At 38.4% G+C, this 15,498-nt stretch overlaps 3 protein-coding genes across 3 annotated transcripts; 1 reads left to right on the top strand and 2 right to left on the bottom strand.

The window, feature by feature from the left end:
- Positions 1 to 1,248: 1,248 nt before the first annotated feature.
- Positions 1,249 to 4,918, bottom strand: LOC110055941 (uncharacterized). Its single transcript, XM_020762381.2, has one exon. The coding sequence runs from the start codon at positions 4,878 to 4,880 to the stop codon at positions 3,396 to 3,398; it is 1,485 nt and encodes a 494-aa protein (XP_020618040.2). The 5' UTR covers positions 4,881 to 4,918; the 3' UTR covers positions 1,249 to 3,395.
- Positions 4,919 to 5,014: 96 nt separating this feature from the next.
- On the top strand, positions 5,015 to 7,175 carry LOC110055939 (uncharacterized). Its single transcript, XM_020762380.2, has one exon. The coding sequence runs from the start codon at positions 5,373 to 5,375 to the stop codon at positions 6,915 to 6,917; it is 1,545 nt and encodes a 514-aa protein (XP_020618039.2). The 5' UTR covers positions 5,015 to 5,372; the 3' UTR covers positions 6,918 to 7,175.
- Positions 7,176 to 8,762: 1,587 nt separating this feature from the next.
- LOC110055974 (surfeit locus protein 4 homolog) lies at positions 8,763 to 15,355 on the bottom strand. The gene is made up of 3 exons (XM_020762411.2): positions 14,934 to 15,355; positions 14,539 to 14,582; positions 8,763 to 11,935 (listed from the first exon to the last, which is right to left on the bottom strand). The coding sequence occupies exons 1-3, from the start codon at positions 15,273 to 15,275 to the stop codon at positions 11,482 to 11,484; spliced, it is 840 nt and encodes a 279-aa protein (XP_020618070.1). The 5' UTR covers positions 15,276 to 15,355; the 3' UTR covers positions 8,763 to 11,481.
- Positions 15,356 to 15,498: the final 143 nt, after the last annotated feature.

Raw genomic sequence — 15,498 nt, 5'->3', positions numbered from 1 at the left:
GTGAAGAGAAGACAAAGGAAAGAAAGTCTTATTATACTCGTCAGCATATTTTTCATAAAAAAAAAACACAAAAGACAAAAAATAAGAAAACAAACAAATATCTTGTTCCCGAACGACGAATTTTATGTTACCCTTAACGACCGTTTAAATCCCAGAGAGGGGATTCCGGCTCGTCGTGCCTTTCATAAGAGGTGATTAATTGTGTTTTGGCAGTGCTTGCGGTGTTCCACTGAGGATTGTTACATTGCAACAGTCACAGGTAACTTTTAGGGTACGCTTTCAAGTTTAAGCAATAGAGTACTTTTTCCATGTTTACATGGCTTCATCTAAACATGAGGAGGGTTGGGAGAATTCGAGACAGTTATGCAAGCCCGAGACTCTTTTCGGGTTTGCATAACTTTCGAGAATTCTCCCAGTCCCCCGAATGTTTAGATGAGGCTATGTAAACGCGTAAAAAGTACTCTTCTTGTTTTTATAAAATATTTCTCAAAAATACACGCGAATCTAAAACGTCACAACCATGCTTAAATACTCTCATCTAAACACACCTATATCGACCAATGAACGCGCGCGTAGTATCTCACATCAGTATTGTACAGTATATAAGTCTAAATTAAACTTAAGCTAGAACCCAGAAAAGGCACGAAATCTGCTGGTACGGTTTAGTGATGAGCATTTTCTTAAAATTCTTCCATCACTTTTACACAATCCCTACTGGGTCTTGGACAAGTCACACCTTGTTATACAAACCTTTTAAGAATGTTAATGTTTTTACTTTCACACATAGGCACACACCTTTCCTAAGCGGACCAAATCCATGGACTGATTCACTTATATTAAACTAATCTTAAAATTAGAACTATTCTTTGGCTTAAGAATCGATTTTGGTTTACTTAGAACTCTGCAAACCACTTGTCGAAATTTGACAGGAGCTAGATGTCCTAATACGACGTGGGGCCAAGCGATTCATGCGTATTGCTTTAATTTTGTTTTGAGCAAACTTACTTCAATGCAGTCTAAATATTTCTCAAATAATAATCAGGCCTTTATTTTTTCACATGCGGACGCCTTGAGATAAGAACGAACCCAACCGATTATGTAAAGTGAACTCATCTCTGATCGCGTTATGGACAGGGTTGAACGAGATCACCTTTAACTTTCCCATAATCCTGTGCAGCCCTAATCATTTCTATCTAGCTCTTTCACCACCTTTAAAACGAGCCTTTTAATCAGAGCATCACTGCTAACTTATTTTTGCACTGGGCAATGCTTCATTAGCAATATCTTTTATTTGTTGCCAATTCATTGACTGTTAAAATTCTAAGTGTAAGTACATTAACATTTACTTCATAATCAAACGGAATAACTACTGAGGTAAGCAAACAATAAATTGGGCTGACCACAATTTTTAGATTCAAAACCTATTAATGGATTAAATCAATAATTATTGGAATTCTTGAAAACAATGTGACCAAAAGGAGAAGAGAGTAAAATCAGTCAGCAACTCATTCTCAACAGTCAAAAAGACTAAAACATGGGCTAGTCTGTCACACAGACACCTCTATAAAATGAACATCTGCTGTGGGTCCCAGACAGTCCAATCTTGTCTCCAGAGTAACCTGTCCCAATTGGCCGACTAGGCCTTGAAAGGAGGAAAAGCTGGCTCTGGAGACATATCACTTGCTTGGCTAGATTCTTGGATTAATGCTGGTTTCATTCCCAGAAATATCCAACTCTAATTAACAGTTAGATTATGAACTCGAGATTTCTATGAGGTGATAGTTGATGAGGCCAAAGTCTGAATCAGCTATCACCTCATAGAAATCGAGAGTGAATAATCTGATTGTTTTAATAGAATTCTTACTAAAATTTACTTCAAATAACGGTTTCTAATTATTTCTTGAAGTATTATTAAACTTTGAGCCTGAAAAAGATTGCTTGGATTGAATTGTCATTTAAAATTGAGGTTGTGTGCATGTGCATCAGTTTTTTCAATAATTTCAACTTTTTTAAAAGTCAAGAAACCATAAATGTTGTTTCATTTGCATCAAAATTTTCCTCCAAAACTTTGGAAAAACTAAAAAACGTTGTCATTTCCTAGACGACCTCCAGCAACTGCACACTAATGGCTGATAGTGTTCAATGGCTCAGCCAATCAGATTACAGCATTTGCATTACTATACTAATAGAATTCTACTAACTTCGATTAGAGCTTGAAAAGCTTTACCACTTTGGAACAAAGGGAATGAAAACAGAAGTGAAATTCAGGCTGGAACTGGCATTGATATGTTTTGTAAAAGAGCACCTTACAAAAAATTGTCTCTGTTCGTTAGTTTTAAACTTCTTGAAGGTCTGTAATGAAACAGTTGCAGGAAGAGACCAGCCACTGGATATTTTCATGAAGGAAACCAGCATTGAAGTATTGAAAATGTTAGTCCAAGGTTCTGGCCAATCAAATCATGAGTCTCTCAGAGCTACCTTTTCCTGATGCCAAGGCTGTGCTGGCTAAGAGGGACAGGTGGCTCTGAGAATAAAATTTCACTCTAGCAAAATTCTCTTTAACCAACAAGGGACACTCAAAACAGTCAACACAAACACTTTTTAAGTGTTGTCAGTAAAATTAAAATACTAACAAATTAACAAATCATTGACAACTGACTGCTAGGTTAGAGTTCAATAGTCATGTCATGAAGATTCTGAAAATAACATTTAATGGTGCCTTCCTAAAGTTGTATGAACACACATGCTGATGATAACATTGGCAGACTGTGCATACAACCTTATGCATAATAATTGCACAAGTTGAAAAAAAGACATGAATTTTGGCAGATTAAAAATCTGTTTTGAACATGGAATGTAGTAGAACCGTAAGTTGTTTTAGTCTGGCTAGTATTGACCTGAGCCCTTTCCATTTCTGAAAGTAGTTCAATTTACCCAGTCAAAGGGAACAAGTGCAAAGTCAATAGTGAATATTATTCCAAAATTGCGGTGATCCTATCAAAGAACCAATTCTTGCTAACTGAACACTGTGGGGCACATTACTGGTTCTAATAACATGTTATTCCTGCCTAATAGTGTCCTTCGTGAAGGCTGGTTTTCACTAGTGCATAAGCATAAGCAAAAGTCGACATATGCAGACACAGTAAGATGCTGATAATTAGTGTCTTTTTGTTATGAGAATCTTCTAACAAAAGGCACTACTTAGCTGCAAACTACTGTGTCTGCGTATGTTGCTTGTGCTTATTCTTACGTACCAGTGAAAACCAGCCTTTACTAAGATTTTAAACTGGACCTAATTATAACTTGATTCAAGTATTGCCTCTAATGGTACAGCAAGTCACAGACCACATACACACATACATACATGAATAAATTACATACATACATGAATAAACTTATGAATAAATTTCCATGGTTGAAGTTATTATGTGACGACACAATGGACATGTCCGTCTGTGGTATCTATGAATTCGAAACAACTGAGTACAACAATTCTTGCACATACACATGTGACGACATGGCATTACAACAATATTCTTATTCTCTGTTTGACAGACAACACATAAATTCTTGTCACGTTCTCTTTCTAACTCTTCTCTCAAGTCTCTATCTTTTTCATCCAAGGGCATCTCGTGCGATTCTTCAGGAGTAGGGAACGTTTTCTTAAATCTTGGCATGCTTGGAGTCTGGAGAGTTGCAAGATATGCTAAAACACCCTGTATATATCTTTCCAGCAATCCAAAGGCGATAGTGAACACATTTACTCTCAATGCAGACCATGCATATGCAATCAAAAAGGTGCTCGAAACAAGGCTCAAGAGAGTCCATCTGCCACCAGGCAAGTAGTATGCAATAGCAGTTATCACATTCTGAAGCATGATAAGGCAACTGAGGAGCCATCTACCAACTTCGATCAAACCTCTGTACACACAATTAAATGCCTGTGCAAACAACCATCCAGTCATTGAGAAAAAGGTAGAAACACCTTGTGCAAGGGAACGGAAAATGAAAGTAATCAGCCACAGAAATGTGCGACCTACAAACAGAAAGAACTTTCCTATTGCAATCACTAATGATCGCAGTCCATGTAGTAGCATATTCAAAAATTTTATAATCTGACGCCAGGCTGAAACAGTACAAGTGTGCACAGATTTCCCTACAAATTCAATTCCTCGAAAAGTCGACTGGGCGACTGCGCACAACAGTTCTACCAACAACACGCCAGTGTTCCACATTGACACTAAAATACACTCCATGACAGCTCTAATGCTCGTTACGAGAGTCATGAGCGCTGAACTGGGAGTTTTTAAGATGTATTTCCATCCCAGATATGACTGATGCAGAAGTATTCCAGTAGTGTTTTTGGCGGAGGATGCTCCATAGAAAGCGCGGTAAAATCCAGCAGGAATTGAAGATACAATGCTACGAATAAGGCGCAGAATAAGTCGAAATGTAGAAGATATCACGCTGATTATTCCCTCGGCGATGTATCGAATTGTGTCCGTCAGGAACCCAGCAAGTTTGGCAAGCCACACGAACACAGACGACACGAAGTTGTAGTTCACTTGCAAGATTGCTCGCACGCAGTAGCCTAGATATTCCACCAGCTTGATGGCATGTCTAAAAATGCTGAAGATGCTAGAAATGATTTCACAGACAGTGATGACTACAGTATTGAGCAGAAAGTAAGTCGCGCTGAGTAAATTTCTGAAGAACCACGCGATCCAGCGAACGAAATCCATCACAACTGAAGCCGACTCAAAGAACGAGTACGGGAAGGGCTTGCATTCGCGATCAATCCGCCTCCCTTCGTCTCCAGCAGCTACTACACTGTAACACAGCATAAGAAAAAGGGCCGGCAGCAAGTAGAACTTTGCCATAGCGTGAGAATTTAGTTTTTCCTGGTCAAGACAACAACGACTCTCACAACGATTCCCCAAGACTTACTAGTACCCAGTCTATCTCAGTGTTGGAAGAGTTCGTGCCTGACAATGTGCCTGACAAGGTGGGGTGACTCAGTAGAACAATTCGTCTATACGCAGACAAAGAGAACCTTTTCTGCGATTATCAATAAAAGAGGATACGTATTATGATACGTGTAAGAGTACCAAATAGTATTTCTTGACGTTACATCGTTCCCAATCAAAACGTTTTCATGGTTTCTACTTTTCTTACCCCTCTCCCGTTAAATTGTGTTGTCATGTTTTAATGTCGTTTCTACAATCTGTAGATCCCGACATGGAACGTGGGAGGATGCCTTGTCAAATTTTACACGTTGGCAAGAACTCGAGACCACCCAGGATACAGATTGCGAAATAAAAAGCAGATTCTTCTCTCTTCGTCGTTGATCAGTACCGAGTATTAACCCCGAAATGGCCGAGATAGCTTTAGTTCGAATATCTTTGAAATTAGTTTGGGGACTGATTGCAAATCGAGCGATCGCACGTTTGGAAACTGGCAGCCCCACAGATGAAAAGTTAAGGCAACTTCTCCTAAGCGAGTTCCGCAAACTTCACGAGGAGCTAGACGCTTTGAGGCGGAAAGAACTGGTTGCTGCAACGGCTTTCATGGAGAATGCCTACGAAATCTTAAACGAAGATCCAGAAGAAGCGAGGAAAGAATTCAACAAGGCAAGAGATGCGGCCCAAGTTGCACTTGGTGTGGTAAAAGAATTGCAGGATAAAGTGCTAGCGACCAAGATTATGATCGCATCGGCCATTCACGAGTTTGTGGACAAGCCAGAGGTTGCTGTATCTCTATGCATGACGTACTTATCTCGACTGAATTCCCTTCCGATGGTGATAAACGCTGCCGGTGCCCAGATAGGGCATAAAATGGGCGCGAAGTGGCGCTGGGGAGGTAATGCTACCCGACAAGACATGCTGGGCAAGGTGTCGGAAATCAACCGCTGTGTATGGCACTTTGTCGCAGATCAAGGCAGCAGCAGTAAATATTTAGAAAGTGACTGCTCGCATATTCCTATGGAAGGAAGATTGCTAAACCCCATGACGGATTTTATCCTGTTACGAGGGCGCATTGAGCTCACCACATTGCCAGAGGACTTTGGCATTCCCATTTGTATGGTGGTCGTGGAGAACAAGATATTTCTTGCTAAGACCCAAGCTGGATCTGAACAAAATGATCCTCTTCTTAGTAATGCAATCAAAGCATTGGATCGTGAAACAGGAGCAGCGACTGATCTAATTGGTCATGCTGGGGTCGTCTTATGTTTAGCCTCAGCTGGGTGCCATGTGGTTTCAGGGTCGTTTGACAAGAGAATTCTCATTTGGGATGCAAAATCCTGCAAATGCATTCATATCCTGACTGGGCATGAGGGATCAGTGAGGTCATTAGTAGTTAATGACTCACACATTTTCTCCGGTGCTACAGATAACACCATCAAGGTTTGGGACAGGGTCACATATCAGTTGCAACACACCCTTGAGGGACATAGTACACCCATATCGGCCTTGGCTGTTTCCAACAGACACCTGTTCTCCTGTGAAGTCACTGGAATGATCAAATACTGGGATCTGAAAAAATGGACTTGCTTGCATGATGTGAAATCCCCTGGAAATGTTAACAAACTGTACACTCTGAGCAGCTATTTGCTCATCTTGTGTGATCAGAAAATCTCCGTTGTCAACTTGGGGAATTTGAAAGAAGTCACTGTTGCTAAAGAGTCGGCAGAAGTGTCCCTGATTATTGGCAGAAGTCTTTGTACTGCTTCAGAAGATACTATATGTTCACTAGATGTACCAAGCATGAAAAGCATTGGTTCAAAAGTTTTCAAGAAGGATGACATAGCTCATAAAATCAAGTGTATTTTTTATGAGGAGATGACAGGTTACTTGTTCATCACATGCATGTGCTCAACAGCAAAGGGGAAGGAAAAACATGTCTTGTTTAGAGTGTAAGAGGGATGGTTTCCAACCTGTCACCAAATGTACCTTAAAATTACATATTAATCAATTCAACCTAATTTGGAAATCCATTGACTAATCTTAGAATAAATTTTATGCAGTTAAGCTACGTATATATATCCATGTATTAGAAGTGTTCTAGTGTCAATCATGTTTAAAGTGATATTTCTGAATGGTGCCTTGTGTTTTCAGCGGGGTACTCAGATAAGGGAGTGTTCTCAAATTAAAAAAAGAAAAAATTAAAAAAAAAAATTGACAAGGCCATGCTCCTGACTCAACAACATATTTGTAAAACTTAATTGAACTGATGATTTGATCATTCTTACATTTGTTTACCAGTTTGATTTCTTAGATGACAATGCCTTTGAAAGTAATGATGTATGCATGCTCCTCGCCTCCAGGATTTTGCGCGGCCATTTTTTTCTCGCGGTTTTCTTTTATGTCATGCACGACAGACTAAGTGAAAGAGGGACTACTTGTAGTCTATATCTGGAATCCTGTATCAGTAATGTTTCAGTCACCTCTATGACTCTTGCCTCCATCAGGTGAGTTCATTTCACTGCACCCATTGAAATAGCAATACCATCTGGTCACTTACAACAGGTGGTTTCTATTAAGAGATCAAGTCCACAGGTAGTCTCCTACCCAGCCAATATTTAGATCCTTATGCAACACTCCTACCTGTAGTAAATGGAAGTAACAACCCAGGAAACAGCTGCACAAGAGACTACTGTAGATCATAGGGGTCTATATTTTGAGTCAGAGCCTGACATATGTGCTCGTCGTCAACAAGTCCAAGTACTGTCAAACCGCACTTACATTGTATAGATCACCATAATGTAATTCTGTATAAAGTGAGGCACAAGTACCACAGTAACTTGTTATTGTACCTAAACTAATGCTCAAAATAGCTGTCTGCAATTAAGGGAGGTTTTAAGTGAAGAAAGTACAAATATTTGAAATCTGGGGTCATTATTCACGCCACCCTTGAATTTTGGTGCACTGGATAAAATTGTTAGTTAGGGAAACAATTGTTAGCTGGTGGTGGCTGACAATCAGACTGCACCCCCAGATTTTACTTTCTAAGTTACTGGGTTATGACAAGTTCCTGTTTACTCTTCATGTGTCAAGTGTTAGAGCAATTCTTTGATTTGAGTTAATTAACAAAAACTAGAAATTTTGTGAGTAGTTCAACAAACAAGACTTTATTTGGTAACCTGTATTCACATGTTCATTATCAAACTATTATAACTGTGCCACTGATACATACCTGCCAACTGTAACGGGTATGAGATTTTTACTGCAGGGGTGCCAGGATTTTTGGGATGCCCTAAACATGTGCAAAGATTTCTGAGGATTTTTACAAAGATTTCTGAACATATTTTGAACATTTAACCACTCCTCGAGTCCCAGGGTGTCTTCCACCAAAATTAATGCAGTAACCAGTACTTTTTCTTTGAAAATCTGAGAATTTGGGGGAAGTGTACCTGTGATCATTTATAAGCTTACATTAACTTTTTTACTTTCACTGGTTCAAGTTAACATATTTTTGAAAGAATTGTGAGTTAAGGGTGTGATATCTCAAAATGGGCATGTAGGTGTAAGATCAAATTTTTTTTTACCTCCAGACACAAAGCTCTGCATGCCTAAGATGTCAGCGTTGGCAAGGTATACAGATGACTTTTAGTATCTTGACACTGTGGAAGGTTCTCTCCCCAGTAATTGTGGCTTTTATGGTGTGATTATCTGGTTGAGGGTGGTTTTGAAAAGTACAGTACTGTCATTGATGACAAATAAAGTTTGTGTTGTTAAAAGGACACAATACAAGTTAGAACCACATGATAATAACTCAGGGTGTTTAATGATGCACTCATGATTTTTCCCATGTCAGAGTTTGTCAACTCTGTCCTTTACATCATTTTAAAATTAAGTTTTGTTGTACTTTTATGTAATAGAATACACTTGATGTTGCAAAAAACAAAAATAAAACTATATATTAATAAATTATTAGCTTCATATTTCTGAACTGAGGAAGTTTGGAGGTGCTTAGTGTTAAGCATCTAAATGACACAGGCATTAATAGCTTCAAAATTAAATGAATTCAGATGATCACAATCATTACTTATTAACAGTTCTACAGTGAAATATTTTGGCCTTGATTGGTTAAAAACTAAGAGGTGGTATATGGCTATGATTATCGACATTTTATTTTGCTAAATGCAAAAACAATATCTAACTGGGAATTCATGATTACGATAACAAACTTCTCTACAACATGTATGTTCTTCCAACACCCGGCAACGGTTACCAGGAACTATTATTATTTTGAAAGAAATAGGAGAGGGTAATAATAATGAAAACTTTTTTGTGAAATTCACCATCACAACTGGTTCCTGGCAACAATCTTTCATTTTCCCAGTTTGAAGAAAAATGAGAAAACAATTATTAATTAACCAAGAAAACAATATTGATGTCAACAACAAAAACAGCCAGTGTTTACCTTAACTCTTCAAATTCCAATAATGTTGATTCATTTTGATAAAACTATATTAAACAACTACTGTCAAAATCATTTAAGACTGAGAGAGAAGGAATTATACACAACTGTTTCTGTCAATAACACCAGTTGCCATAAAAGAGTTATTCTGTTTTACACTTTATTATACGTGACTGAAAATTTCTTCTTTATGATTGGCTGAGAGCAGACCAATTTATTGTAACCTGCATGTTTTTGTCAGTTTTCTCAGTCATATTTTAATAGAGTCATTGCACCAAACCTTGAGCAATTAATAAAAGATTTACACTACTCTTGATAATTGAAAAATTCTTCAAATTGCACTCGGCTAACAGCTTATGCAATTTTGAGATAATTTTCAAAAACCACTTTTGGTGTGAATCTTAACTGCACTCACATTCATACAATTACCTATACTTATAAGAATTAGATTTGCACATATACTGTATGAACACAGGACTGGATCACACCTGGGTCAGGTAAAACTCCCTTTGAGACTTTGCCCCAAAGTTAGACACATTCAGTAACTAACAGAGTTTCTTTTGCAGACCATTTTTGTATTAGGCAATGACAAGTACTGGTAGTAAGCATGCAAAACACCATGAGTGGTACATTACTTTTCTAATCAGTGCTTTCATCTTAACAATATAAAATTTCATTCAAACTTGAATATATTGTGAACAAACTTCAAATCCAATACTCCAGACATTTGTTTTTACAGTGGCTTTACTTATGACGCCTACGAGAAGCTACATCAGAATTTATACCCAAAGAGGTTTTTGAACCACAACATCCAACAGCTCAACAATTTTCACTAGAAAACAAACTTACAATGTAAGTACTATGATTTTTTTGCCTGACTACTGCAGATCTTATAACACAATAAATAAAAGTTATATTCTAGCATGTGTGATCAAAATGCTCAAAAATGCTCCTCCTTCCTCCAAAAGTGAAATTTTGTTCCCTTTTAACTATTTTCTCTACTCAGGAGAAACCATAACATGTTTAAATATAAGACTCAGTTTGCATTGTTAGAGAGTTCTTGGCTGAGTTTGTCCAACCCATACATGTACAGTGCAGCAACAGTTAGAGCTTTCACTAAAAAATAAGTGTCATGGTTCTGCAAAATGTACTGCAAAAAAGAAAGGAAAGTCTGACCAACTAATGAAAAAGTTAACAAGAGCCTTATGTTAACAGACATTCATGCAATTAACTTTCTTAGGAAATCTGAAGTCAAAATAACAAATGTCCAAAAATGTAGAGATGAAATATTATAATTTATTACATGTAGTTACGACTCTTTTTGTAATACTAAACATGAAAAATCATGTTGCGGCCATTGCAGCTGAAGCACTGAGCAAAACAAAAATTAAATCTGTATCATAAATCTGATGGTTGTCATTAGAAATCAGTTAAGTTATAAAAACAGGAGAATTTTAAACCCAAAGCACCACACAGTGATACACACTATAAAGGGAGCATAGACTTACATGTACAACTTCCACAATTTTCTGAAAGCACAAACCCATACACTTTACATTATTCAAGTGAGTTATAAGACTTCACAAGTTAGCCGTGAAATTACACCCATGTCCAATACACACAAAAAAAGTCAGGTCGACTGTTCATGAGATGGGTTGCAATAATCCAACTCAGAACAAGTTGTATCTTGCGACAAAACCTCTGGTGTGTTGGGTTGTTAACCATCTTAGTCGATCAGACTCAGTTCAGGTGTACTGGACAACCCTCCAAAATGAGAATGTTTGACAAACATTCATTCCTTTAACCCTTTGCATTCCAGGACGACCACCATAACTTTCTCTTTACTGACAAATCTACATTGTTGATGAAAATAATGGATTTAAACTAGGAGACTGATATCATAGTGACAAACTACTGTACCCACGTTTCTCAAAACTTACAGTGTTCAATGGAAATTATGTATGGCAGAAAGAACCACTATCTTGAGCTAATAACTGAAAGGATTATGATTAAAATTCACTCCTGTTTGTTGAAAAATGTCTACACCAATCTTTTCCTGCTTTACCACTTCTTCTTATAGTCATCGACACTGACACCACCTGGACCAAGGGCAACAACCAACAGCAATCCACCAATTACAGAAGTGGTCTGGAAGAAATCGTACTTGAGGAAATCTCTCAATGGCGACTGTGAGTGGTACATCCACCAAGGATTCATATAGACATTTATAATGGTGAGCAAAAGAACTAACACCAAGGATGCAAGTTTGGTCTTGTACCCCACAGCAACTAGGACCATCAGAATTGTACCTACTACATCCTGCAAAATGTAGACAAAAGAAAACCTAAACTTGATGAGGGTTGCAAACATGAAGCCAAGAAGAACTCGTCCAGTGAGCTGTAGGTATGTTTTTGGAGTGTTGCCACCCAAGGATGGTACGCCTGCAAACAAGCTCTTTTGCTCAGAACGTGACTCAGCCAGAAGAAGTAACAAGGCACCAGCAAGGGCAAGGTTCCTAGAGAAGAGAAAACAGGAAGTTAAAAATATATGTAGATATTGTTCCTTAGTTTCTGTAATTTCTGTGCATCTTCAGATATGATCTGCAATCTTGGACAAAATAAATGGAACATCTGGACCACCCCTCCCCCCATTTCAATGATGCCAAAATGGCACGCTTTTGCTCCTTCGCGCCTTCATCATTGCTTTGGGGGGGGGGGGGGGGGAGGCGGGATGGGGGATAATTGTTCCATTTTATTCTGTCCAAGATTGTCTGAGGACCACACTGGCATTACAAGAAGCTATATTTGCTATACAGATCACATCTGATCTGTTGTCGCACGTTCCATAACCAAGGGAAAAGAACATTAGCTGAAATAAAATCTGATGATCTCTGTGAGTGATTCAAGCAGAATTAAAATAAAATCACAACATGGTTTATTTTTAGTGTGTCATGTACTTTATTAATATGAAAACTGAATATGCATAAGTGCGTGTTGAAGTGTTGGCCAAAAACAAAGTTATTTCTTTAACCAAGCTGAATATATCTTTTATTGTTGGTATTGCGTGTGCGGGAAATAAAAATATTAAACGTTGCACATCCCTGATTAAGCTTGCTTTCTTAGTTTTTCAGAATTTAATTTTGAATTGCGGTCCTTTTAAAAGTACCTTATCGATACCTTCACAAGTTGATTTTCTTTTGCACCTCTGACAAGGTGGCAATATGTGGTACATGGTGTACATGGAGGGAGGGTTCATTGATGTGAGGGAGACAGAGTGAACTGATAGCTGTGCACTGGCATTGTTTGCCAGCAGATTTTACAACAAAAAAAGAGAACATTTCAACTTACCTGCAGAAAAAAAAAAAAGAAAAAGAAAAACAGCAGAAGAGGAGAATGGTCTCACACTCCCACCTTGACCCGCGACTTACGCGCTACTCCAATGCGCCACTTAAGCCCTCACGCTTTCAATCCATTATTTTTAGAGCCTTAACTTTTCAGGCAGTTATTGGATATTTGTCTATTGGAGTATTTTCTTTCTGTAGAATAGTTTTCTTTGTAAAAAAAGAGTCTTGGACGATTTTTATCTACATTGAAATCAAATTCAACAATTTACAAATTTTTATTGACGATTTTTTATGGTTTAGCACGGTTTTGTAGCAGGGCAGTAAAATAACGTTCTTAGTTCAGTTTTTATTTTATTGATCGCCAAAATCGTCAAAAACCGTTTTGAACTGTACAAAAACCAACATAAATCGTAGGAAATATGTTGTAAACCGTCACTTAAACGTGTAAGCATCATTTTAACACAGTGTAAGTGCCTATAGAGAACGGTAGTTTTATTGACTTCAGTCTTTCGTCATTACTTCGTATTATGGCAGTAATACAACTATTCATAGACTCCATAGTTTTATTGATCAGCTCCTGAGAAATACCATAGATTGTTCTGTATTAAACATCTCGCTTAATGAGAAATTTGAAGTTGTCTTCAGGAATTTGTACTGAAACTCAGTGCTTCGATCGGTATTCTTTTTTTTCCAATGGCATGTTCGTACTGAGCTTTTTGAGCACTAATATGATTCGTTATCAATCCCAATACTACTCTGGAAAGTTGGGGTTAGAATAACGCTTTTATTTAGTCATTGCTATCAAAATACACACTACTTGTAGTACCTAAACTTAGGCTATCAGCGTTACCATTGAGCTCTGATGCGCGTGACTGCGACAGACACCACCTCCTTGTACTGCCGATAAATGTGTTGACATATTAGTTCCTAATTACTGGCTCCCTTTGTCTTGTCACGGTGAAACCTTAAATACAATCTTGGACAAAATAAATGGAACATCTGGACCACCCCTCCACCCATTTCAATGATGCCAAAATGGCGCATTTTTGCTCCTTCGCGCCTTCATCATTGCTTTGGGGGGATGGGGGATAATTGTTCCATTTTATTCCGTCCAAGATTGCAGTCTTCTTTGAAAATCCAAGCAAACCCTTCCAGGATAAAAATCTCAGACCTGTGATTCATAAAAAGGTGCCAGGTACAGAACTGTGGTCTACACACTGCATTCAAGAACAATGACTTCTTTCCCTTGATTTGTATGAGCAATAGAAAACTTAGCTTTGCCTCATTGACTACTAACTCACAGAAAACTTGTGCCCACATTGTAGTCTCAGGGTTAACAACACTTTCGGGCCAGAGAGAATAGGTGCTTTCCATTACGCCAAAAATCCATTTTGGTCCAAAGTCAAATGGAAAGGTCCATGTTGGTGTGGTCCGATCAGGATATTTGTGACCATCTCAAGAGGTGACTCACTCTAATCGGTACAAAATCCTAGGAGCCATTCCTTTTGGTTGGCCAGGTCTGACCGAAAAACGACATTCCATTTTCCTAGGTTAATCCCACTGGTTCCTGGACGGTTGGTCTGGTATATGTAATGGGAAGCACCCAATATAAACAGCAGTCAAATGACCAATGACAGCATGCAAAGTATCTTGGAGAAATTTTCATCTTATTTTACGAAAATCTGATGGATTCGTGTGATTGCTTTTACAAAAGAAAATTTTATGGTAAAACGATAGGTTAAAGTTTACTTATTAGCGCCTACAGGAAATCTCACCTGAGCAAAAACTTGAAATCCCAAAGGATGCTATAAGCCAGGGTCTGAAAAGGAAGAGAAAAATTATGTAAGGTAACATTACCAGATAGTTGGGTTTAAGTTTATTTCCTGCTACTCTAAATTATTTATTATGCTGTTCGATTTCTGATTATGATGAATGGGCCCAATGCAATAACCTTAAGTGGAAAGCGAAACGTGATGGGATCCGTCCACTGGTAAAATTTTCCAACGACGCTGAATGGGAAACGAATATTTTTATTCCTTCCACAAATTAAAGCGGGTCGACGACTAAACAACAATTCTCCTCCAACTGGTTAAACATGTTATAAAAGAAATAAAAAAGAGGGCGAAAAGGATGAAAAATAAAAGCACAAGTAATACTGTGAATTGCTTACTTGAACTACAATAACAGACGACAACATTCCCACGGCGATTTCAACTTTCTGTCTCGATAAGACCATAACACAACCCGCTAACTGCGCAACTAAATTGTAAAGCACGAAAAGCGTTCCAAGCACATAGCCACAGTGCCACGTCTGGTCCATGTAGTCACGCTGTTCATCCCACTGGAACCACATCCGAAATCCATCTTCGAAGAACGTCGAGATCAGACAAAACCGCGCGAAATGAGGGAGCACATGTTTGCTGTTACGAAGAATCTGATCGGCGACGTCTTCAGCCTTGCTGATGTACTCACTGTAAGGCGACGATCCGGCCTGAGAAGACGACTTAGCCATCGTGTTCGACACCAAAAGAAAGAAATGAGATATGGCGGTCACGATGTATCCGCGCTATAGGACTGTAGACCATAATACGCTACGGGATTGTGCCACGTACGCTTTACATGTGACGTCACAGACGGAAGTCAGTATCCTTCCGGTCTTGAACATTTTGAAAGAGGCTACAAACTACGAACACCTGCGCTTCTTTCATAACATTAAAATAAAACAAGAGAAAATT

This window comes from Orbicella faveolata, unplaced genomic scaffold, assembly GCF_042242905.1.
Source record: "Orbicella faveolata isolate gen_17 unplaced genomic scaffold, um_ofav_v1 contig_36, whole genome shotgun sequence".
NCBI lineage: Eukaryota > Metazoa > Cnidaria > Anthozoa > Scleractinia > Merulinidae > Orbicella > Orbicella faveolata.
This window is presented reverse-complemented; position numbering and strand designations above follow the sequence as displayed.